The following is a 25835-nucleotide window of genomic DNA, read 5'->3' on the forward strand; positions in this document are numbered from 1 at the left end:
TGAAATGAAAATGAAGCATCAGCTTTTCTATCCCTAACCATAACCCTGTGGTGTGTGTGCTGTGCTGCTGTGTGTGTGTGTGTGTGTGTGTGTGTGTGTGTGTGTGTGGCAGCCGCATCCATCCCAGTGCTGTGTTGTGTTGGTGTTGCTGTGCTCTATCCCCTCATCCCCCTCCACTGAACTCATCATGAGGGGCCGCAGTGGCTGGCAGGTCTGCGTACCCACACAATACAGTCAGATCCGGCCCTAGCCTTTTGTAATTTCTTGGCCCTCTACTCATTTTGCAATGTGGCGGAGCAAAAAATGTGCAGTTTTACAGCTAAGTCCCTGTAATTCTACACATTTTGCCATAGGTTGAAGAGAAAAGTTAGCAGTTTTGAATATGATATCTGAGTGAGAGTGACTAACAAAATCAACGGGGGCCCCTTGGTCGGTAATCCGACCATGATTACTACAAGTTTGATAGCTGGCCAGACTCATTTATAAATCAAAAAATGGTAGCTGACATGGGCTAATTGAATGACTGTCAGTGACTGACATAGTAAGATTTAAAAAATTGCCGACGCACAACCACATTTCGGAATTGCACCTTGTGTGTTTTACCATTATAACTCTCGACGGTAAGTTGAGACGCCGACTGAGTTCCAAAAAAAGACAAATATTTGCCCATCGCTGGTCTACAGTAGCTGGTCAAACAGGTCTGACCAGCATGGTCTAATTGGTTATCCTGGTTTACCAGCATGGTCACCAGCATACTGCCCCTGAACAAGGCAGTTAACCTACTGTTCCTAGGCCGTCATTGAAAATAAGAATTTGTTCTTAACTGACTTGCCTAGTTAAATAAAGGTAAAATTAAAATCAATAAAAAATACCAGCATAAGATGGGCACTAGCACACCAGCATGAAAGTGTCCAAAACACAACAAAGGCTGGTCACCAGCGAAACCAGCTCTAGTCACCAGCATATTCTGGTCTATGCTGTTTTTTTTCCAGCAGGGTCAGTCTCACTGCCACATCAGAAAGAACACTGTCCCATTTTAAACACAGAGATAAGCTCTGGATCTTAAAGATAATTAAAACCCTAATTCTAAACACCATAGTTCAGCAAGGAAACACCATGTCGAAATATGTTTCACCATTTATTAAAGAACGAATAATGCAAGTCTTGGCGATATGGGCTCCGCTCCTTCAGGGTAGCTCACTGCCCAAACAAAGCATCAATATATAGAATGAACTACAAGCAGTGAGCGCGGCCAGCTATACCAATCCCCCAGCAGGAAAGCAGAACCGGTGGAGGCTGGGGTTGGGAGCAAAATAAGAAAATGCATACTGGAGAAGCAAAAGCGCTCACCTTAAATAGACCGCCAAATAAGGTAGGCGTGATTGTTACTAGCATCTAATTGGTGCAATCCTAGCTGATGCTGAGGCGGGCACTCGGCTTCCCTTTCAGAACTGACTTTGCTTTATTAATCGTGCCACATTGTGAGTTATAGTATAATCGATAATGTGTCTCTGAGCAGACAGTCTGTCTAACAGCTGGTTCAGGTGATAAACTGTGGCTGTACTGTAGCGCTGTTTGTTGTGGTTGTCATCCTCTCCCATATTTTAGCACCGGGGTCGACATGATTTTGGTGCTCCTGCTTTTAGCACCAGAAGTGATTCAAAATGTAAAATCTATGTAACTGACTTTCTTTCTTTCTCTACCTCTCTCCATCTCTCTTTCTCTCCCTCTCTCCATCTCTCTTTCTCTCCCTCTCTCCATCTCTCTTTCTCTCCATCTCTCTTTCTCTCCCTCTCTCCATCTCTCCCTCTCTCCATCTCTCTTTCTCTCCCTCTCTCATCTCTCTTTCTCTCCATCTCTTTTTCTCTCCCTCTCTCCATCTCTCTTTCTCTCCCTCTCTCCATCTCTCTCTCTCTCCATCTCTCTTTCTCTCCCTCTCTTCATCTCTCTTTCTCTCCCTCTCTCCATCTCTCTTTCTCTCCCTCTCTCCATCTCTCTTTCTCTCCCTCTCTCCATCTCCCTCTCTCTCCCTCTCTCCATCTCTCTTTCTCTACCTCTCCATCTCTCTTTCTCTCCCTCTCTCCATCTCTCTCTCTCTCCCTCTCTCCATCTCTCTTTCTCTCCCTCTCTCCATCTCGTCTCTGCAGCAGCAGTCAGTGCGTCTGGCAGAGCTGCACCGTAAGCACCAGCTGTGGAGAGGCATCGTCAGCATCTCTCTGATCGAAGGTCGCGACCTTTGCCCCATGGACCCTAATGGCCTCAGTGACCCCTATGCGAAGTTCAGACTGGGAAACCAGAAGTACAGGAGCAAGGTACAGACGGCATATACACATGCACACGCACGCACAGGTAATCAGCGTCTCTCTTTCTCTCTGTAGACCATGCCTAAGACGCTGTGTCCCCAGTGGAGAGAGCAGTTTGATCTGCACATGTATGAAGAGACAGGAGGAGTGCTGGAAATTGCAGTCTGGGACAAAGATACAGGACGGCCGGGATGGACTCAAATCAGGACGGTGAGTGTGTGTGTGGTATTTAACTCTGTGTGTGTGTGTATTTAACTGTGTGGTGTGGTGTGTGTGGTGTGTGTGTGTGTGGTGTGTGTGTGTGTGTGTGTGTGTGTGGTGTGTGTGTGTGTGTGTGTGTGTGTGTGTGTGTGTGTGTGGTGTGTCGTGTGTGTGTGTGGTGTATTTAACTCGTGTGTGTGGTGTGTGTATTTAACTCTTGTGTGGTGTGTGTTTAACTGCTGTGTGTGTGTGTGTATTTGAACTGTGGTGTGTGTGTGTGTGTGTGGTGTGTGTTGTGTATTTAACTCTGTGTTGTGATGTGTGTGTAGTGTGTATTTAACCTGTGTGTGTGTGTGTTGTTTTAACTCTGTGTGGTGTGTGTTATTCTCTGTGTTTGTGTGTGTGTGTGTGTGTGTGTGTTGTGTGTGTGTGTGTTGTGTGTGTGTGTGTGTGTGTGTGTGTGTGTGTGTGTGTGGTGTGTGTGCTGTGTGTGTGTGTGTGTGTGATTTATACTCTGTGTGTGTGTGTGTTGTATTTAACTCTGTGTGTGTGTGTGTATTTAACTCTGTGTGTGTGTGTGGTGTGTGTGTGTATTTAACTTGTGTGTGTGTGTGTATTTAACTTGGTGTGGTGTGTGTGTGTATTAACTTGGTTGTGTGTGTGTGTGTGTGGTTGTGTGATTTACTCGGTGTGTGTGTGTGTGTGATTAACTCGGTGTGTGTGTGTTGTGTGTATTTAACTCGTGTGTGTGTGTGTGTATTTACGCTGTGTGTGTGTGTGTGTGTGTGTGTGTGTGTGTGTGTGTGTGTGGTGTGTGTGTGTTGTGTGGTGTGTGTGTGTGTGTGTGTTATTACTCTCTCGTGATTGTGTGTGTTTGTGTGTGTGTGTGTGTGTGTGTGTGGTGTGTGTGTGTGTGTGTGTTATTTAACTCTGTGTGTGTGTGTGTGTGTGTGTGTGTTGTGTGTGTGTGTGTGTGTGTGTGTGTGTGTGTGTGGTGTGTGTGTGTGTGTGTGTGTGTTGTGTGTGTGTGTGTTTGCTAGCTGCATGTCTCCCCACTGAGTGGGTGTGTGTTTGTTATTTAACTCTCTGTGTGTGTGTATTTAACTCTGTGGTGTGTGTGACTCTTTCAGCTGTAACATTAGACTTGTCCACCCTCCGGCTAAGGAACACCCATCGGTTGAGCTGGACGTTGGAGGAGTCCCGGGGCTCTGTGGTGCTGCTGGTCCATCTGACAGCATCCTCACACGTCTCATCGCCGACCTGTCGCCACCCGCTCGACGACCCATTGAACGCAGGGAGATCATGGGCCGATATGTGAGTAACATTGTAGTAAAGGATAGTACAACTTAGTCTATCCACCATTGTGTTTGCCAACCTGAAAACTCAGGGAAGACATCCGTTCAAAAGAGGATTTGGTTTACAGGTCGCTAAGGGATATGGGTGTAGTGTGTAACTAAAGTCTCTTTCTCTGACCTCCCGGATCCGTGTAGTACCTCTTTTTGACCAGAGGTAGAGGCAGTAGGACAGCATTCTCACACAACAATGCTATACACTCACACCACTCTCTCTCCAAATGCTGGTTAAGAATTAATATTCGTCTCTCGCTTTCTCTCCACGGGCATGTTCCGGCCCTGTCTAACCTGAAAAGATGTGGTATAGTTCAGGTCAAGGTGATGAGAGCTGAGGGCCTCAGGCTGCCGATGTCACAGGTAAGGTGTGTGTGTGTGTGTGTGTGTGTGTGTGTGTGTGTGTGTGTGTGTGTGTGGTGTGTGTGTGTGTGTGTGTGTGTTGTGTGTGTGGTCGGTGTGTGTGTGTGTGTGTGTGTGTGTGCTGTGTGTGTGTGTGTGTGTGGTAGAGTGGCCGTGTGGAAGTGCATGTGTTTCCAGTATAACTGCCGTGCATCTCTGTGTAGGTAAGAGTGATCCTTCTGTGTTTTGGAGCTGAATAACGACCGGTTACAAACACACACCACTACAAGAACCTCAACCCGGAATGGAACAAAGTCTTCATCCTTGTATGTCGACTTTTTTCTATCCCTCTATCGCTCCTTTTTCCATCCATCTATTTACACTATCCATCCATCTCTCTCTTCCTCTTTCTTTTCCATTTTAAATACCTGCCTCTCCTCTCATCAATATACCCATCCCTCTTTTATCCTTTCTCTATTCCTTTCATCTTGCCCCTCAGCTCCAACCCAATACAGACATTTGTCAGTAACTCCTCTGTTTCCCTCCCTCTCCCTGCCTTCCTATCCTTCCCTCCCCTCCTTCCCTGTTCTCTCTTCCCTCTAATCCCTCCTATTACTCCTATCTCGTACTCCCCCCCCTTCCTTCCCCCGTCTCCGTCTCCGACTCTTATCCTTCGCTATTTATCCCTCGATCTCTTCTCTCTCTCCTCCCCTCCTCCCTCTCAGTAATGTGAAGGACATCCACTCTGTGTTGGAGGTGACAGTGTTTGATGAAGACCGAGACAGGAGCGCTGACTTCTTGGGGAAAGTGGCCATCCCACTGTTACATGTGAGTATGTGAGCCAGGCAACTCCAGCGCACATCTTTCTTAGGAATGCAAAGAAACACACACAGCCTGCTCTTACCCTCTTTCACACTCCTCCCCTCCCTTCCTCTCTGGCACAGATCCAGAATGGAGAACAGAAGGGTTATGTATTGAAGAATAAGGAGATGACTGGACCAACTAAAGGACTCATCTACCTAGAGTCTGACGTCGTCTATAGCACTGTGAGTTTACTATACTCACCTTCTCTTTTCTAAACCGTCCTTTGGTTCCTCTCTCCTGACATGTTCCTTCCACTCCTTTGGGTTGTGATTCCTGTTGTCCTCAGGTGAAGGCAGGCTTGAGGACGATAGTTCCACCAGAGCAGAAGTACATTGAGGAAGAACCCAAAGTGTCTAAACATGTAAGTGTGCGAGTGTGTGTTTCACGGCCGGTGATGATGATGATGATGATGAAGACCCTGTGTTTTTCGTCTAGTTGCTCCAGCAGAACTTTAACCGAGTGAAGAGGTGCATCATGTTCGTGATAAACATTGGAACCTTCATTAACAGCTGCTTTGAGTGGGAGTCACCTCAGAGGAGCATCAGTGCCTTCCTGGTAGGAAACACACACACATACTTTGATATTAAGGTCTACGGGCCTCGTCCAACTAAAGTAATAAACTGTCTCTCTCTCCCCCTTTCAGTTCTTTGTGGTAGTAGTGTGGAACTTTGAGCTCTATATGGTGCCTGGGGCTCTGCTGCTGCTGTTGACATGGAACTACTTCATCACTGCAGGCAGGGAGTCAGGAGACACGGTGAGTGCTGTGGTTCTGTGTAGTGTGTTTCTATAATGTTACCGTTTCTCTCAACAGTCCCTTCAGAAAGTACTCAGACCCCTTGACTTTTTCCACATTTTGTTACRTTACAGCCTTWTTCTWAAATGGWWAAAMAAWATAAAAATCCTCAGCAATCTACTCAATACCCCATAATGACAAAGCAAAAACAGGTTGTAAGAATTTTTTGATTTTTTCATTAAMAATTTMARAGAKATCYTATTTAMATAMGTTTTCAGACCCTTTGCTGTGAGACTCGAAATTGAGCTCAGGTGCATCCTGTTTCCATTGATCATCCTTGAGATGTTTCTACAACTTGATTGGAGTCCACCTGTGGTAAATTCAATTGTTTGGACATGATTTGGAAAGGCACACACCTGTCTATATAAGGTCCCACAGCTGACAGTGCATGTCAGAGCAAAAACCAAGCCACGAGGTCGAAGGAATTTCTGCAGCATTGAAGGTCCCCAAGAACACAGTGGCCTCCATCATTCTTAAATGGAAGAAGTTTAGAACCAGGGAGGTGACCAAGAACCCGATGGTCACTCTAACAGAGCTCCAGAGTTCCTCTGTGGAGATGGGAGAACCTTCCAGAAGGACAACCATCTCTGCCGCAATCCACCAATTAGGCCTTAATGGTAGAGTGGCCAGACGGAAGCCACTCCTCCGTAAAAGGCAAATGACATCCCGCTTGGAGTTTGCCAAAAGGCACCTAAAGACTCTCGGACCATGAGAAACAAAATTCTCTGATGAAACCAAGATTGAACTCTTTTGCCTGAATTCCAAGCGTCACGTCTGGAGGAAACCTGGCACCATCCCTACTGTGAAGCATGGTGGTGGCAGCATCATGCTGTGGGGATGTTTTTCAGTGGAAGGGACTGGGAGACTAGTCAGGATCGAGGAAAAGATGAACGGAGCAAAGTACAGAGAGATCCTTGATGAAAACCTGCTCCAGAGCGCTCAGGACCTCAGACTGGGGCGAAGGTTTACCTTCCAACAGGACAACGAACCTAAGCATACAGCCAAGACAACGTATGTGTGGCTTCGGGACAAGTCTCTAAATGTCCTTGAGTGACCCAGCCAGAGCCCGGACATAAACCCGATCTAACATCTCTGGAGAGACTTGAAAAAAGGCAGTGCAACAATGCTCCCAATCCAACCTGACAGACCTTGAGAGGATCTGCAGAGAAGAATGGGAGAAACTCCCCAAATACAGGTGTGCCAAGCTTGTAGCGTCATACCCAAGAAGACTCGATGATGTAATCGCTGACAAAGGTGCTTCAACAAATTACTTAGTAAAGGCTCTGAATACTGTGGTATTTTATTTATATTTTACAAATTAGCAAAAACTTCTAAAAATCTGTTTTTGCTTTGTCATTATGGGGTATTGTGTGTAGATTGATGAGGAAAAAAATATATTTAATACATTTTAGAATAAGGCTGTAACGTAAGAAAATGTGGAAAAAGTCAAGGGGTCTGAATACTTTCCGAAGGCACTGTATGTATAATGTCTCTCTCCTCCTTGTCCTGGCAATGTGGCCTACAACAGGCAGGGGAAGCCACGTTTGAGTGGGAGGAGGAGGAAGAGGAGAAAGATGACAAGGTAACACTTGACCTTCTCTTTAACCTTGTGTGCAACTGATGGAAAAACATTATTGTAAAAAATAACTGCATGATTTTGTATTTTGTTGTTAGAAGCAACCTTTTCTGTCCCTGTAACATTTGCGTGTGTGTATCCTGGTAGGATTCAGAGCGTAAGGGCTTCATGGATAAGCTGTATGCCCTCCAGGACGTGTGTGTCAGTGTACAGAGTGCCTTGGATGACGTGGCCTCCTATGGAGAGAGGATAAAGAAGTGAGTGAGTCTGTGTGTGTGTGTGTGTGTGTCTGTGTATCGCTTTTCGACAGCTACTGTTTGTGTGTGTGTGTGTGTTAACTAACATCTCTGTCTCTCTCTCCACAGTACATTTAACTGGACAGTGCCTTTCCTGAGTTGGCTGGCCATATCTGTTCTGTGTGTGGCTACAGTCCTCCTCTACCTCGTCCCTCTGCGATACCTCGTGCTCGCCTGGGGTGAGTGTGTGGGTGTGTGTATGTGTGTGTCCCTTGCTCTTTGTGTGTCTCCTGTCTACAGACCCCAAACTGAACATGCAGGCTAGCCTCAAGAAGGGGTGTAGCTAGTCAGCTCCTGGGGTTCTGACCATTACATCCCTATCATCGTCTCTAACCTGTTCTGACCGGTTTCTTCCCCGCCACTCTTCTCAGGTGTGAATAAGTTTACTAAGAAGCTCAGGAATCCGTACCTGATCGAAAACAATGAGGTGCTAGACTTCCTCTCTAGAGTCCCCTCAGACGTACAAGTGGTAGGTGCTGCTTGTGTGTGTGTGTGTGTGTGTGTGTGTGTGTGTGTGTGTGTGTGTGTGTGTGTGTGTGTGTGTGTGTGTGTGTGTGTGTGTGTGTGTGTGTGTGTGTGTGTGTGTGTGTGTGTGTGTGTGTGTGTGTGTGTGTGTGTGGACATGTTTAACTATACTTGTGGGGACCAAAAGAATAGTAAATGAACAATTTGACCAACTGGGGACATTTTGTTTGTTCCCACAAGGTCAAATGCTATTTCTAGGGGGTTTAGGGTTAAGGTTAGAACTAGTGTTAGGGCTAGAATTTGAATTAGGGTTAGGTTTAGGGACTATGGTTAGTTTTAAGGTTAGGGTTAGGAGCTAGGGTTAAGGTTATGTTTTAGGGTTAGGGGTTAGGGAAAATAGGATTTTGAATGGGACTGAATTGTGTATCCCCACAAGGTTAGCTGTACAAGACTGTGCGTGTGCGTGCGCGTATGCGCGCGCGCTTAACTCCGACTGTGTATTTGACAGATGCAGTATCGGGAGCTGAAGTTCGATCCAGGACAGAGCCCCAGCAAACGAAAGAAGACCAACCTTGGCTAGACACACACACACACACAATGGACTCTGTCTCGGAGGGATATTCAACTCTCCCATACTTTGTAAATAGGGTACGCAACTGTAAACATTGTAAAACAAATAGTATAGAATTTTTTTATATTACGAATATTTCATCATTATGATTAAGACTAGTGCTAGTTTTATTTTGTATGTTTTAGTTATTGTGGAAGTCACAGCCCAAAGAGAACACAGTGTATGTTTTTTTTACTCCTTTTCTTTGTTTGGTCACAATATCATTTTATAAAACGGGTTCAAACATTTCAGATTTTTTTTTATTGAAAGATTCCCTTCTGGAGACGTGTGTGCTTTTCCCCGACTAGATACCTAGATACCTGCATACCTGTACAAGATCAGCACAGGGACACACTAGCCTCCAGGACTARGTTGCCAGTTATAAAAACTTTGTTTTTAATAAAGATTTATAAAGAGATATATACAAATATATGTACTGTATGTGTATAACAAAGACTATGTATTTATATCAGAGAGCATATACGACGTATGTACTGTGTATGTTTGTCAAATCAAAAAAATATTGATCACATACACATATTTAGCAGATGTTTTTGCGAGTGTATCGAAATGCTTGTATAACACAAAGAAATAMTGCAAAGTTGCTTAGGAGTTATAAGCAGAGCTGCCATGTCTATTGGCGCCATCTTGGCCCTAGTCTGAATTTCTGCAGGTTTCTTTTAACGTACAGAGAACAGTGAGTCTTCTTGCAAAACTCTTCTGTTTCTTTGGTCCAGACACATTTTTTATATGAGCATCTGCCATTGAATACCTCGAAGAACATGGCTGACGTTTGGCGTTTTGTGTAACCTATTTTTTAAACGTATTGTGTACATAATGTTACTGCTACCGTCTCTTATGACTGAAAAGAACTTCTGGACATCAGAAAAGCGATTGCTCACCGCAGACTGAAAGAAACTTTTTCCTTTAACGAGTCCGACGAGAAGGATATCCTGCTTTCACTGGAACAGGCCCAGAACCACGCCTTTTGCTGAAAAAAAGACACCCGAAAAGGGGCCGCAGATCGGGCATTCTTCTGAAAATCCGGAGGTGAGCGAGTAAACACTGCCTTCCATTCTTCTCGCTAACGTGCAATCATTGGACAATAAAATTGACGACCTACGATAAAGATTATCCTACCAACGGGACATTAAAAACTGTAACATCTTATGTTTCACAGAGACGTGGCTGAACGAAGATATGGACAATATAGAGCTAGCAGGATTTTCCATGCACCGACAGAACAGAGACGCTACCTCTGGTAAAACGAGGGGTGGGGTGTGTGTCTTTTTGTCAATAACAGCTGGTGCACGATGTCTAATATTAAAGAAGTCTTGAGGTAATGCTTGCCTGAGGTAGAGTACCTTATAATAAGCTGTAGACCGCACTATCTACCGAGAGAGTTCTCATCTGTATTATTCGTAGCCGTCTATTTACCACCACAAAATGAACCTGGCACTAAGACCGCTCTCAACCAACTCTACAAGGCCATAAGCAATGAAGAAAATACTCACCCAGAAGTGCCGCTCCTAGTGGCACGGGGACTTTAATGCAGGCAAACTTAAATCAGTTTTACCAAATTTCTATCAGCATGTCACATGTGCAACAAGGGGGGAAAAAATCCTAAACCATCTTTACTCCACACACAGAGATGCATACAAAGCTCTCCCCCGCCCTCCATTTGGCAAATCTGACCATAATTCTATCCTCCTGATTCCTGCTTACAATCAAAAACTAAAGCAGGATGTACCAGTGACTCGCTCAATACGGAAGTGGTCAGATGACGCGGATGCTACACTACAGGACTGTTTTGCTAGCACAGACTGGAATATGTTCCAGGATTCATCCAATGGAATTGAGGAATACACCACCTCAGTCATCGGCTTCATCAATAAGTGCATCGATGACTGTACGTACATATCCCAACCAGTAGCCATGGCAACATCCGCATACGTACAGGCAACATCCGCATCGAGCTAAAGGCTAATCCGGACGCTTATAAGAAATCCTGCTATGCCCTCAGACGAACCATCAAACAAGCAAAGCGTCAATACAGGATTAAGATTGAATCCTACTACACCGGCTCAGACGCTCGTCAGATGTGGCAGGGCTTGAAAACTATTACGGACTACAAAGGGAAACCCAGACGCTAGCTGCCTGGTGACACGAGCCTACCAGATGAGCTAAATGCCTTTTATGCTTGCCTCGAGGCAAGCAACACTGAAGCATGCACGAGTGCACCAGCTGTTCGGTAGCCGATGTGAACAAAACCTTTAAACAGGTCAACATTCACAAATCCGCTGGGCCAGACGGATTACCAGGACGTGTACTCAAAGCATGCTTGGACCAACTGTCAAGTGTCTTCACTGACATTTTCAACCTCTCCCTGACCGAGTCTGTAATACCTACATGTTTCAAGCAGATCACCATAGTCCCTGTGCCCAAAGAAGCRAAGGTAACCTGCCTAAATGATTACCGCCCCGTGGCGCGTCGGTAGCCATGAAGTGCTTTGAAAGGCTGGTCATAGCTCACATCAACAGCATCCTCCTGGACACCATAGACCCATAGTGCCCACGAAGCTCATCAATAAGCTAAGGACTCTGGGACTAAACACGTCCCTCTGCAACTGGATCCTGGACTTCCTGGCAGGCCGCCCCCAGGTGGTAAGAGTAGGCAACAACACGTCTGCCACGCTGATCTTTAACACTGGGGCCTCTCAGGGGTGTGTACTTAGTCCCCCCCTGTATTACCTGTTCTCCCACGACTGCGTGGCCAAACACGACTCCAACACTATCATTAAGTTTGCTGACGACACAACAGTGGTTGGGCTGATCACCGACAATGATGAGACGGCCTATAGGGAGGAGGTCAGAGAACTGGCAGTGTGGTGCCAGGACAACAACGTCTCCCTCAATGTGAGCAAGACAAAGGAGCTGATCGTGGACTACAGGAAAAGGCGAACAGGCCCCCATTAACATCCACGGGGCTGTAGTCGAGCGGGTCGAGAGTTTCAAGTTCCTTGGTGTCCACATCACCAACAAACTATCATGGTCCAACCATACCAAGACAGTCGTGAAGAGGGCAGGACAAAACCTTTTCCCCCTCAGAAGACTGAAAAGATTTGGCATGGGTCCCCAGATCCTCAAAAGGTTCTACGGCTGCACCATCGAGAGCATCCTGCTCGGCATCTGACCATAAGGCGCTACAGAGGATAGTGCGAACCGCCCAATAGATCACTGGGGCCAAGCTTCCTGCCATCCAGGACCTATATATAATAGGCGGTGTCAGAGGAAAGCCCATAAAATTTTGAGAGACTCCAGCCACCCAAGTTATAGACTCGTTTTCTCTGCTACCGCACGGCAAGCGGTACTGGAGCACCAAATCTAGGACCAAAAGGCTCCTCAACAGCTTCTACCCCCAAGCCATAAGACTGCTGAACAATTCATAAAATCGCCACTGGAAAATTTACATTTACCCCCCCCTTTTGTACACTCGCTGTTTGTTTGTTACCTATGCATAGCCACTTCGCCCCCACCTACATGTACAGATTACCTCAACTAGCTTGTACCCCTGCACACTGACTCGGTACCGGTGCCCCCTGTATATAGTCTCGTTATTCTTATTGTGTTACTTTTATTATGACTTTTTATTTTAGTCTACTTGGTAAATATTTTCTTCTTCTTGAACTGCACTGTTGGTTAAGGGCTTGTAAGTAAGCATTTCACGGTAAAGTCTACACTTGTTGTATTAGGCGCATGTGACAAATACCATTTGATTTGATTTGACTGAACTTGGACTGATAGCAGAATCATCTAGGAAGTCAATGCATTCTAGCTTAGAATGCTAAAGATGATTTTACAATGTCAGTGTCTCGCATGAATCTGAACCTGTGAGAAAGTGCATTTATGTATGTGATATGTGGAGTGCATATTCGTTGTGTGTGTTGCATGAGTGTGTGTCGCATCCTGAAGTCAGCACAAGGCTTGTTGATAGTGTATTTGCATTTATCCCAAGAATAGTGTTTTTCTTTAACATCAACTCCATCAAAGRTTTCTTCCTGGTTCTCATGTGATTTACCTGATCAGGATTTTACCTGTGATGTGTGTGTTCATAAACATTCATTGGCTGATCTGGGGTTGAATGTCAACTGACAGTGTACTCTTATCTGAGAACACGCTCRTCAAAGGTTTATGACCACAGGTTTACCATAGAGTGAGGTCACTGCACGTTGATGGTGTCCACAAAAAGTACCTGATGAAATGAAGAGGACAGAGACGCACACCTGGAAAAGTATATTCTTTGTTTTAATAAAAAATCATTAGAGGAATAACAGCCGCAGGTTTACAACATGAGCTCTGGGTCGGCTGAAGCCAAAATCATGAGATCATCCTCTGATAATGTTGGTTAATGTAAAATACATTTGTAATGTTTTATTTTCTGTCTCTGTCTGCATAGACCATGTTCATAAATTATTGTTGTACCGCTGTGACTGTTAATGCTTGATGCTGAAGGAATTCTGTATGGTCTGCCTGATACAGTATATAAAGACCATGTAACTGGAGCAAAAATAATTTGTATAGAGAGTCTTACTGTGGGTGTGCTCAGAGGCGGAAGGATCGTGGGAAGATTTCCCGCTATGGGGTGGCGCTACGTGCGCAGAGCCATAATCTAAATATATGGCTCTGGGTGTGCTGTTCTCTCTGCTTCATAAACCACGTTTACATCTACAGTTTTTATGCGAGTAAAGTCATATCGTATAAAAAAAAACAGCYGTGACAGCTGTGATCGAAACAGGTTGTTTCAGTACAATTTTATAAATGCAGAGAGATCATGTGTTAATTATTGAAGAAATGGCGATGGAAATGCTTTTATGCGCAAATATTGCAAGATGGCGACCGACAGATGGTCGCCTCGCTTCGAGTCCTTAGGAATCTGTGCATTATTTCGTTTTTTTATGTATTATTTCTTACATTGTTAGCTCAGAAAATGTTAAGTGTTATTACATACAGCAGGGAATAACTATTGGATATAAGAGCGAAGTCAACTTACCAACATAACGACCAGGAATACAACTTTCCCGAAGCGGATCCTTTGTTCTGACCACCACTCAGGACATTGGATCTAATCCCAGAGGCCGACCCAAAAAATGTCACCGCAGAAGAGGTAGACGGAGCGGCCTCCTGGTCAGACTTCGAAGACGTGCACACCACCCACCGCTTACGAGTATATTAATATTACTCGCCAATGTCCAGTCTCTAGACAACAAGGTGGATGAAATTAGGGTTGCCTTCCAGAGAGACATCAGAGATTGTAACATTCTCTGTTTCACGGAAACATGGCTCTCTCGGGATATGTTGTCGGAGTCGGTACAGCCACCGGGTTTCTTCATGCGTCACGCCTGTTCACCTGACCTAGAATTCCTTACAATCAAATGCAGACCATATTATCTCCCAAAATAATTCTCGTCAGTTATTGTCACAGCTGTGTATATACCCCCTCAAGCAGATACCATGACGGCCATCAAGGCACTTTACTGGACTCTATGTAAAATGTAAACCATATATCCTGAGGCTGCATTTATTGTAGTTGGGGATTTTAACAAAGCAAATTTGAGAACAAGGCTACCTGAATTCTATCAGCATATTGATTGCAGCACTCGTGCGGGCAATACACTGGACCACTGCTACTCTAACTTCCACGATGCATACAAGGCCCTTTCCTGCTCTCCCTTCAGCAAATCTGACCATGACTCCATTTTGCTCCTACCGTCATATCGCCAGAAACTCAAACAGGATGTACCCATGACTAGAACCATTCAACGCTGGTCTGACCAATCGGAATCCGCGCTTCAAGATTGTTTTGATCACGCGGACTGGGAAATGTTCCGGCAGCCTCAGAGAATAACATTGATTTATACGCTGACTCGGTGAGTGAGTTTATAAGGAAGTGCATTGGAGATGTTGTACCCACTGTGACTATTAAAACCTACCCTAACCAGAAACCGTGGATAGATGGCGGCATTCGCCACTGAAAGCACGAACCACCGCATTTAACCATGGAAAGATGACTGGGAATATGGCCGAATATAAACAGTGTAGTTATTCCCTCCGCAAGGCAATCAAACAAGCGAAATGTCGGTATAGGGACAAAGTGGAGTTGCAATTCAATGTCATAGACACCGACGTCTTGCTTCCAGACAAACTAAACACCTTATTTGCTCGCTTTGAGGATAATACAGTGTCACTGACGCGGCCCGCTACCAAGAAATAAAATATAAATCATGCCTTACCTTTGACGAGCTTCTTTTGTTGGCACTCCAATATGTCCCATAAACATCACAAATGGTCCTTTTGTTCGATTAATTCCGTCCATATATATCCAAAATGTCAATTTATTTGGCGCGTTTGATCCAGAAAAAAACAGCTTCYAATTTGCGCAACGTCACTACAAAATATCTCAAAAATTACCTCTAAACTTTGCCAAAACATTTCAAACTACTTTTGTAATACAACTTTAGGTATTTTTAAACGTTAATAATTGATCAAATTGAAGACGGGTCTATCTGTTTTCAATACAGGAGGACAACAAACTAACGCTACTTTTCTAGTCTTGCGCAACTCTCAAACAGTACACATAACGTAACACTGATTCCAGATGGCCGTACTTCTTCATTAAACAAATGACATGATTCAAACAGTTTTAGAAACTTCAGAGTGTTTTCTATCCAAATCTACTAATAATATGCATATCTTATATTCTTGGGATGAGTAGAAGGAAGTTGAAATTGGGMACGCTATTTATCCAAAAGTGAAAATGCTGCCCCCTATCCTAGAGAAGTTAAACGTGTTAACCTTCGCAAGGCATCCCTAGCCGCGTCCTCAGATCATGTGCAGACCAGCTGGTGTGTTTACGGATATATTCAATCACTCTCTATCCCAGTCTGCTGTACCTACATGCTTCAAGATGGCCACCATTTTTCCTGTACCCAAGAAGGCAAAGATAACTGAACTAAATTACTATCGCCCGGTAGCACTCACTCACTCATGAAGTGCTTTGAGAGAAGGATCATATCACCTCCGCCTTACCTGCCACCCTAGACCCACTTCAGTTTGCATATCGTCCCAACAGGTCCACAGACGATGCAATCGCCATCACACTGCACACTGTCCTATCCCATCTGGACAAGAGGAATACCTATGTAAGAATCCTGTTCATTGACTACAGCKCAGCATTCAACACCATAGTACCCTCCAAGCTCATCATTAAGCTTGAGGCCCTGGGTCTCAACCCCACCCTGTGCAATTGGGTCTTGGACTTTCTGACGGGCCACCCCCAGGTGGTGAATGTAGGAAACAACATCTCCACGTCGCTGATTCTCAACACTGGGGCCCCACAAGGGTGCGTGCTCAGCCCCTTCCTGTACTCCCTGTTCACCCATGACTGCATGACCATGCATGCCTCCAACTCAATCATTAAGTTTGCAGAAGACACAACGGTAGTGTGCTTGATTACCAACAATGACGAGAGCCTACAGGGAGGAGGTGAGAGCACTCGGAGTGTGGTGTCAAGAAAACAACCTCTCCCCCAATGTCAACAAAACAAAGGAGATGATCGTGGACTGCAGGAAACAGCAGAGGGAGTGCCCCCCTATCCACATCGACTGGACAGTAGTGGAGGTGGAAAGTTTTAAGTTCCTCGGCATACACATCACAGAGAAACTGAAATGGTCCACCCACACAGACCGTGTGGTGAAGAAGGTGCAACAGCGCCTCTTCAACCTCAGGAGGCTGTAGAAATGTGGGTTGTCACCTAAAACCCTGACAAACTTTCACAGATGCACAATTGAGAGAATCCTGTCGGGCTGTATCACCGCCTGGTACGGCAACTGCACCGCCCTCAAATGCAAGGCTCTCCAGAGGGTGGTGCGGTCTGCACAACGCATCACCGGGGGCAAACTACCTGCCCTCCAAGACATCGACAGCACCCGATGTCACAGGAAGGCCAAAAAGATCATCAAGGACAACAACCACCCAAGCCACTGCCTGTTCACCCCGCTACCATCCAGAAGGCGAGGTCAGTACAGGTGCATCAAAGCTGGGACAGAGAAACTGAAAAACAGCTTCTATCTCAAGGCCATAAGACTGTTAACCTCTCTGGTACAAGTGGGACGGTAGCATCCCACCTCGACAACAGCCAGTGAAATAGCAGGGCGCCAAATTCAAAACAACAGAAATCCCATAATTAAAATTCCTCAAACATACAAGTATTAAACACCATTTTAAAGATAAACTTCTTGTAAATCCAACCACAGTGTCCGATTCAAAAAGGCTTTACTGCAAAAGCACACCATACGATTATGTTAGGTCAGCGCCTAGTCACAGAAAACCATATAGCCATTTTTCAGCCAAGGAGAGGGCTCACAAAAGTCAGAAATAGCGATTAAATTGATCACTAACCTTTGATGATCTTCATCAGATGGCACTCACAGGACTTCCTGTTACACAATAACTGTTTTTTTGTTCGATAAAGTTAATCTTTATGTCCAAAGACGTCATTTGAAATTTGCGCGTTATGTTCAGAAATGCATTGTCTCAAACAAACATTCGGTGAAAGTGCAGAGAGCCACATCAAATTACAGAAATACTCATCATAAACATTGATCTAAGATACAAGTGTTTAACATACGATTACAGATATACTTCTGCTTAATTCAACCGCTGTGTCAGATTTCAAAAAGGCTTTACGGCAAAAGCACACCATGCGATTATGTTAGGTCAGCGCCTAGCCACAGAAAACCATACAGCCATTTTCCAGCCAAGGAGAGGTGTCACAAAAGTCAGAAATAGCGTTAAAATGAATCACTTACCTTTGATGATCTTCATCTGATGGCACTCCCAGGTCTCCATGTTAGACMACAAATGTTTTTTTTGTTTGATAAAGTTAATCTTTATGTCCAAATATCKCCTTTTTGTTCACGCGTTTAGTCCAGCTCTTATTATCTCCCCTTTCATAGTAGAAGCCTGAAACAACGTTCTAAAGACTGTTGACATCTAGTGGAAGCCTTAGGAAGGGCAATCTGACCCCATAGACACAGTATATTGGATAGGCAATCACTTGAAAAACTACAAACCTCAGATTTCCCACTTCCTGGTTGGATTTTTCTCAGGTTTTCGCCTGCCATATGAGTTCTGTTATACTCACAGACATTATTCAAACAGTTTTCGAAACTTCAGAGTGTTTTCCATCCGAATCTACTAATACTACGCATATCCTAGCCTCTGGGCCTGAGTAGCAGGCAGTTTACTCTGGGCACGCTTTTCATCCAGACGTGAAAATACTGCCCCCCACACCAGTGAGGTTAAACAGCAATCACTAACTCAGAGAGGCTGCTGCCTACATACAGACTCAAATCATTGGCTACTTTAATAAATGGATCACTAGTCACTTTAAATAATGCCACTTTAATAATGTTTACATATATTACATTACTCATCTCCTATGTACACTACCGTTCAAAAGTTTGGGGTCACTTAGAAATGTCCTTGTTTTTTAAAGAAAAGCATGTTTTTTGTCCATTAAAATAACATCAAATTAATCAGAAATACAGTGTAGACATTGTTAATGTTGTAAATGACTATTGTAGCCGGAAACGGCAGATTTTTWATTAAATATCTACATAGGCGTACAGAGGCCCATTATAAGCAACCATCAGTACTGTTTTCCAATGGCACGTTGTGTTAGCTAATCCAAGTTCATTATTTTAAAAGGCTAATTGATCATTAGAAAACCCTTTTGCAATTATGTTAGCACAGCTGAAAACTGTTGTTCTGATGAAAGAAGCAATAAAACTGGCCTTCTTTAGRCTAGTTGTGTATCTGGAGCATCAGCATTTGTGGGTTCGATTACGGGCTCAAAATGGCCAAAAACAAAGAACTTTCTTCTGAAATGCRTCAGTCTTTTCTTGTTCTGAGAAATTAAGGCTATTCCATTCGAGAAATTGCCAAGAAACTGAAGATCTTGTACAACGCTGTGTCTTTTTTTAATATTCGCATGAAAATATGTCTCCAATTGAATGGAAACCTAGCTATACACACAACAAAATGTGTTCTATTTAGTACCAGATAGGGGTTCTTTGGCGTGTAACCATAGTGGAAACCTTTTTGGTGCTATATAGAACCCTTTTTTGAAGGTTCAATAAAGAACCATGCTCATAAGGTTCTAAATGGAACCTGCATGGTGCTATAAAGAAACCTTTCCTAAGGTTCTATTGTATACATTAAATGTATACATTGATGTATACATTAAAAAAGGTTCTATATAGCACCAAAAATGGTTCCGCTATGGTTACAACCTTTTTTTATGGTTCTTTATAGAGCCTTTATGGAGAATGGTTCTATAAAGAACATTTCTCAATCTGAAAGGTTTTTTGTAGATCCTTTTGAAGAAGCACAGTTTTTTTTAAATTCTTGTCAGCCATATTATATTGTTAAAATTCCACAGGTGTTATTTTGATGATTGGCAAATTGAATCAAGTGAATTACCTCTGGAACAGCTGGGGGTCCCTGAGGAGAGCATTGGGAACCACTGACTGATTTAGTCGACTGTTCTAAATTGACACAAGGCACTGTCAGTGGCCATAGACATATACTAGGTAATGGTATAACATAACACAGTCTGGATTTTTAAAATAGAAAGACTCCCTTCTGGAGACTTGTGTGCTTTCCTCCGACTAGATGCCTGGATACCTGTACACGATCAGCACAGGGACACACTAGCCTCCAGGACTAAGTTGCCAGTTATAATAACAACGTTTTTAATAAAGATTTCTACAGAGATATATATAAATGTATGTACTGTATGTGTATGTGTATAACGAAGAGTATGTATTTATATCAAAGAGCATGTACGTATGTACTGTGTATGCTTGTCAAATCAAATCAAATGTTATTGYGGGTGTAGCGAAATGCTTGTATAACACAAAAATAAATAAAAGAAATACTGCAAAGTTGCTTAGGAGCTAGAAGCAGAGCTGCCATGTCTACCGGCGCCATCTTGGCCCTAGTCTGCATTTATGCAGGTTTGTTTTAACGTACAGAGAGCAGTGAGTCTTCTTGTAGAACTTCTGTTTCTTTGGTCCAGACACATTTTTTATCCTTCATACAAGGAGGTGACAGAAAATGTTGTTGTGTTGTTTGATGCAAGAAACCACTTTACAAAATAAATTGTATTATTATTCCCATATCATTATTACAGAGAATCAGACAAATTATGCTACCCTCTGCCTATTGGCTACTTAGGTTATTCAAGCCTGTCTTTAAGACCAAAAAAAAGCTCTTTACCCAACTCGCTTTTTAAAGATGTCTAGAAATGTACACGTTTTGTGATCTTGTAGGAAATAATCACTCCCCCATTGCTGACAACAAATGATCTATAACTGGGCTAATAACTCACTAACTAGCAAAGGATATGAACAAATGAGCACACGTGGCTACATGCAGCTCTCAAAACAAGCGGATCTACTCAGGACCGCAATTGTAAACACAGTCCAGTTCAAAGTGAATGGCACAGATCTTTTCTTTTGGTGATAATAAATAGTTATGATATTAATACACTTTGTAAAGTATGACTCCCTAAAGCCTGCACACCCTGTGGGTCTCTAGGACCAGGGATGGAGAACACTGCCTTCCAGTGTCAGATGTATGTATCAACTGTAGGAGAAGCCACTGATATGGAACTAGTAGTGTATACATCATGCCAGCCCTGAACACATGAATCAGGAGTTACTCTGCCACCCAGTGGTTGAGATCAGTAAGATTATCCTCCCATAGGAAACCATTGTAGCTAAGTTTATTAAAGTATCGGTAGACTGGTTTACACCTGGTCAAAAACATCTGAATGTAGCCAAAATATGATCATAATACTGTTTTCTTACCAGGTATAGATGAGGTCACGTACATCAACAGAAAACATGATTTACTATATTGTACTGTAGATGAGGCAGGCATTTTCACAGAGAAGCTAATGTGACCATTGATAATATAATCCTTCACAGGAAAAACAGAAATGAAGGCCTAAAATTCTATTATGAATTGTACAGAAAACCATGCAGCGCTCAATAGGCACCATTGTGGTGGGTGTGCGTGTGTGTGTGTGCGTGTGTGTGGTGTGTGTGTGTGTGTGTGTGTGTGTGTGTGTGTGTGTGTGTGTGTGTGTGTGTGTGTGTGTGTGTGTGTGTGTGTGTGTGTGTGGTGGTTTTGGTTGTGTGTGTGTGGCTGTGTGTGTGTGTGTGTGTGTGTGTGTGTGTGTGTGTGTGTGTGTGTGTGTGTGTGTGTGTGAGGGGGAACTACACAGTCATGTCTCTAGGAACTGATTCTAGAACACTGCAGAGTAGGAATTGGAGACCTTTAAGCTGAGGGTAAGTAAACTTAGCCATGTTTTTGGTCGGTTTCCTGTTTTTGGTCAGTTCCTTTCATGTCCTTGAGTTCACCGCCCAGTGAAGTATGTGCCGTGTAGTGATGCGTGTGTGGCTCGCTGATCTTTCCGTATGGCTCTCTTCAGGTGGTGCCAGAACCAGCGCTGGGCAGCCGGACCGGCAGTTGCTGGCCACTCCAGAACACTGCGCCTGCAGAGCCGTCTGCGTAGGTGGAGGATGCGTGAGCGTCGCAGAACCTGGGGCTGCAGCAGCACCAACACCATGGCATCCACACCCTCCTCCACCAGCCGCTGCTGCACCAGCAGAGCGGCCATTTTAACCACACCACGCAACAGGAAGCCCTCTGTCAGCACGAACACCGTTTTCCTGCTCTGCCGCACACTATTGGAAAGGTTATCCATGATAGGCATCCCTGGCATCCAATCACGCTCCTCCAGGCAGAGTGGGCGAACCCTCTCTCCGCGCTCCTCTAGTTCCACCCTAAGGTGGTTCAACACCCAATCAGAGGCCAGCGGGTCTGTAGTGTCATACATGACGAAGGCATCGTAGACACAGTCTGTGTGCTGTAAGAGACATTGGTGCTTCAGCTTGGCCCCACAGTAGTCAAGAATATAGGACAGGTCCCAGTAAAAGAGGTGTGCTGTGAGAGATACCAACAGAACGTGAACGACGAGTAACAACGTGAGGATGCAGAAGGCCATTGCGTTGTCATCCTTCACGCATTCCTCTATGTCATAACTCAGCACAGACCTGCCCCTCCTCTCCATGGGCATGTCRCACGTCACCCCGATGGCCAGCAGAGGGAGCTCCACCTCATTGCTCCTCATCCACAGGTGGAACTCCAACAAGTCACAGGTGCAGTGGAGCGGGTTCCCCTGTAGTGACAGCTGCTGGAGGTGGTTCTCAGCTCCAGATTCAAACGTTGTCTGGTTGATGAGCTCCAGCAGGTTAAAGCTGAGGATCAGCACATACAGGCTCCTGGCGCCCCTGAGGAAACCAGGCGCTAGCTGGGAAATCCTGTTATGGCTCAGGTCCAGCAGCCTCAGTGAACTGTTAAGAGTGGAGAAGGTTAAGGCCACCTGCTCCAGTTGGTTCTTACTCAAGTCCAGCTCCTCCAGATGTGGCAGTTGTGTGAGTGTCGTCCAGTTAAAGTACTCAAGTCTGTTTTTACTCAGAGTCAAGTGTCTCAGGGTCTTGGGGAAGTTGTCGTATACATCAGATGGGATGTGGTGGAGCCGGTTGTATGACAGATCCAGGGACGTCAGGTTATTAAGTTCTCTGAAAAGATTATTAAAATCCAGATCCTCGTTCCACATGATGTCCAGGCGGTTGCCCTGGAAGTTCAATTCTTGCAGGGAGCTGCTTGACATGGTTTTATCAGTGAGGGTGCTGATCTCATTCCAGCTTAAGTTCAGAACCTTCAGAGAACCCAGGTTTTCTAGGAACGCTAAACTGTGGTTTAGCCCTGCCACCAGAAAGTAATGCTTATTATAACTCAAGTCCAACACCTCCAGTGCTGCCAGTTCACTGAATGCATGCTCATAGCGCAGGTAGACTTTATTCTGGGATAGATCCAAGTACTTCAGCTTGGAGAAATGTACAAACTCACTGCCGTTGAACATGTCTCCAATGAAGTTAGATGACAGGTTGAGACAAGCTGTGTTGTTCAGGCCCTGCAGCATATCAGGGTTTATGTGGAAGATGTTGTTTTTGCTGAGGTCAAGCACTGGACCGTACGCAAGACACTCTGGTTTAATGTTAGGCAAATGGCGACGGTAGAATATATCCATGTGTATAAAAGGCCCATACCTGTTTATATCTGGCTCATAGCCCCAGCCATACCCATTCACAGACAAGACATCTGCCCTCTTGGATAGGAAAGTCAGACTGTTCTCTGAGAGGCCAACACTGGATAAATTGTGGAACTTTTCAAAAAGTGAAAGGTCTGCCCAATAGATGAAGTTGGTTCCCAAATTGAGGACGGACAGATTGGCTAAACTGTAAAGTGGTTGCAAGTGATTTTCGTGAAGAGCTGAAAAAACATAGTTTTCTAGGTGTAATGTCTTCAGAGATGCCAGTTTGGAAAAATTCTTTGAGAGTGTCAAGTTGTGGGAATTTTGACCAGCATTATTGTAAGACAAGTCCATCACTTCTACGAAAGGTAGCACAGAGAGGAAGTCCCCATTGGCTATCTCCCCAACCAGACGATTAAATGAGAGGTACAGGTAGCGTAAGTTGGTGAGGTTATCAAACCAGGATGTTTGTAGGTGCTCTAGCGAGTTTCCTGATAGCCTCAGCTCCTGCAGCTGGGAGAGCTTCCTGAAGGCATCTGGGTGGATCTGTAGTGCCCCGTTGGGTGTATTACAGGGAAAGCAGAGGAACGGGGTGTTAGAACACACAGGACAGTTACCCGAAAAGTCTAGAGCGTTCAGATTAGTGAGTGCACTCAGGTCATGCTGGTGAATGTGGGTAATTAGGTTCCGTTCGAGTTTGAGCAGCTGGAGGGATGGGGGGAGGAAATGAGGGATGGCTTTCAGTCTGTTAAAAGACAGTGTCAGGTTTGTTAGGTTAGTGAGGCTGGAGAAAGTGTGGTTTGCAATATCCAGGGTCCCATTACAGACACTCCCTTGGCAGTTGTCACTTAAACGGATTACTTTAATTCGTGGAATATCCCTGAAGTTTTCCGGTGTTACAGTCCTGATGTCATTGTACCTCAAAAACAGAATCTGCAACCCAGACGGAAGGCCCCTCGGCACTGTGCAAAGGCCATTACCGTCAAGGAGCAGTGCTTCCAGCTGATCCAGCATGGAGAATGTTTGGTCCTCTATCTTCAATGGATGTTCCTGGGGGTTGAAGTTATAGCTAAGGTCTAGCAGAGTCAGATTCTGGAGGTTCCAGAACGAGGAGCTGGAGAGTATCTTGATTTGGTTGGAGGACAAGTCGAGCTCTGTGGCATTCCAGCTGATATCGTGGGGTACCTGGAGTAGCTTCCTGTACGAGCAGTCGTAGGCCAGTGAATGGTTGAGAGAGATGACATCACAGGGTAGTTTCCTCTGAGCCCAGGTCCTCCCAGAGCAGGAGGGGGAGAGACCCAGCAACACTAGGAGTAACAGCAGCCTCTGAAAGGAAGTGTAAAGGGGACACCTGTGGGAACAGGATATGAGTATTTTTAAGGGCTGAAAACAATCTCAGTTCCCTAAAATAAGGGACCGGCKTAACACATAGCTACAGACTACTTAAGATGCAGTATTATGCATTTCAAAGACTGTTGAGAATGTGGAAGAATCCGAACCAAAAAAGAGCGCAGACGGCCTCCCATTATTTATATTTTAAAAAACGAAAATCTGTCTTGACTTCATTTACTGTGTGGTACATTCAATACTATGCTGGGCATTCCTGAGCTACAACAAATCCTACARTCCTGCTTCCCTAACTCTTTTCTAAACATTTTTAAGTTACCAAAAGTGTTATGAAATGTAGTTGGTGTACTGTAGTACTTTGGTTGCCAGAAAATTCACCAGTTCACATTTTCCAAGACTGAACTGTTCCTATGCATCACATCAAAATCACACTGTAGGCAAATAAAACACAATTCAGATTAAGTTTCAGCAGACCGGTTTAAGTTTAAGCAGACCGGTCATGAACCTGCCATTGACCTGTCAAGGGTTAGTCGTGGTGGAGTCAGGGCCCGGAATCCACAAAGCATTGACCAGTGAGTCAATCTAAGTAACATAATTAAAATATCCCCTTCAAAATCTGTCAGTTTAAACKATCTGTTTTTTTGCATTGGCTGTGTCTCAATTCACCACATCCGCCTATGTCGACCTTCCACATCWACAGGGGAAAGAGCTACAGTGCTGTTTGTCAGACCAGGAAACATCCCGAAAATCGGTCTTCTCGCTAAACTTCTGCAGCATCTGAACGGTTGAAGTAATGCCAACTTTTGTCTGTAGCGTCCGAACCGTTTGGGCTACAAACTAATATGCTCTACTACAGTACCCCACAAGTGTCACGGAACTCAGCTAAAGGTAACCTATACAAATTAATGGAAGGATAGAGGTAGTTTTGTGGCAACAAAAAAAAATGGCGTTAAATATGAGATTTTATCTCTTAGATAAAGGACAGACACTTTTATGAGTTGATTTTACTCCTGGCTCAGTAACATGAGTTTGTCTGGGCAGTATCTTAACGTCATGCTTAAATCTACTCTGAGCTGGAAGTTTTTWAAAATCTTAAAACAGGTTTTAACAGGATTCCGTTTTTTTACTGTATTTTTTGCCATTTATCAATGTGTTATTCAATACACACAATGGCTTACACTTGCAATGACCAAGTGCAATGAGGCAGCGCAAGCTGTAAACTCTATAGCTTGTGTCACCTCAGTCGACCATGGTGAATGTGGGTGTACATCAAATGCTGCAATGGTAAAACGTTTGATATAATTTTCAACTGACCCGATCACTTTGCCTACTCTTAATTATTGCCTAATATGTCGGAATGCAAACTTTCTTTTCTTTTTCTACCAATTCTGATTGTTATTACAAGCAGAATTTTGGCAATTACCATTATATCAACACACTTGTCACTCCCATTTAACAACTCTAAA

The 25835-nt window shown here is 44.3% G+C and overlaps 2 protein-coding genes across 2 annotated transcripts in view; one reads left to right on the forward strand and one right to left on the reverse strand.

The window, feature by feature from the left end:
- LOC111964485 (multiple C2 and transmembrane domain-containing protein 1) overlaps positions 1–13229 on the forward strand; it is a 65820-nt gene extending 52591 nt beyond the window's left edge. The window contains 19 exon segments of the mRNA XM_070443545.1: positions 2148–2312; positions 2379–2521; positions 3565–3569; positions 3635–3751; positions 3754–3816; positions 4119–4193; positions 4196–4218; positions 4424–4472; positions 4475–4517; positions 4918–5020; positions 5137–5238; positions 5343–5417; positions 5492–5611; positions 5700–5810; positions 7378–7431; positions 7573–7682; positions 7791–7900; positions 8093–8190; positions 8695–13229. Of these exon segments, the coding sequence (XP_070299646.1) occupies positions 2148–2312; positions 2379–2521; positions 3565–3569; positions 3635–3751; positions 3754–3816; positions 4119–4193; positions 4196–4218; positions 4424–4472; positions 4475–4517; positions 4918–5020; positions 5137–5238; positions 5343–5417; positions 5492–5611; positions 5700–5810; positions 7378–7431; positions 7573–7682; positions 7791–7900; positions 8093–8190; positions 8695–8766 (1638 nt within the window). The 3' untranslated portion in view covers positions 8767–13229.
- Positions 13230–21042: 7813 nt separating this feature from the next.
- Positions 21043–24122, reverse strand: LOC111964486 (toll-like receptor 8). The gene has a single exon (XM_023988376.2). The coding sequence runs from the start codon at positions 24034–24036 to the stop codon at positions 21280–21282; it is 2757 nt and encodes a 918-aa protein (XP_023844144.2). The 5' UTR covers positions 24037–24122; the 3' UTR covers positions 21043–21279.
- Between the last annotated feature and the right edge of the window lie 1713 nt (positions 24123–25835).

This window comes from Salvelinus sp. IW2-2015, linkage group LG5 (assembly GCF_002910315.2).
Source record: "Salvelinus sp. IW2-2015 linkage group LG5, ASM291031v2, whole genome shotgun sequence".
Classification (NCBI taxonomy): domain Eukaryota; kingdom Metazoa; phylum Chordata; class Actinopteri; order Salmoniformes; family Salmonidae; genus Salvelinus; species Salvelinus sp. IW2-2015.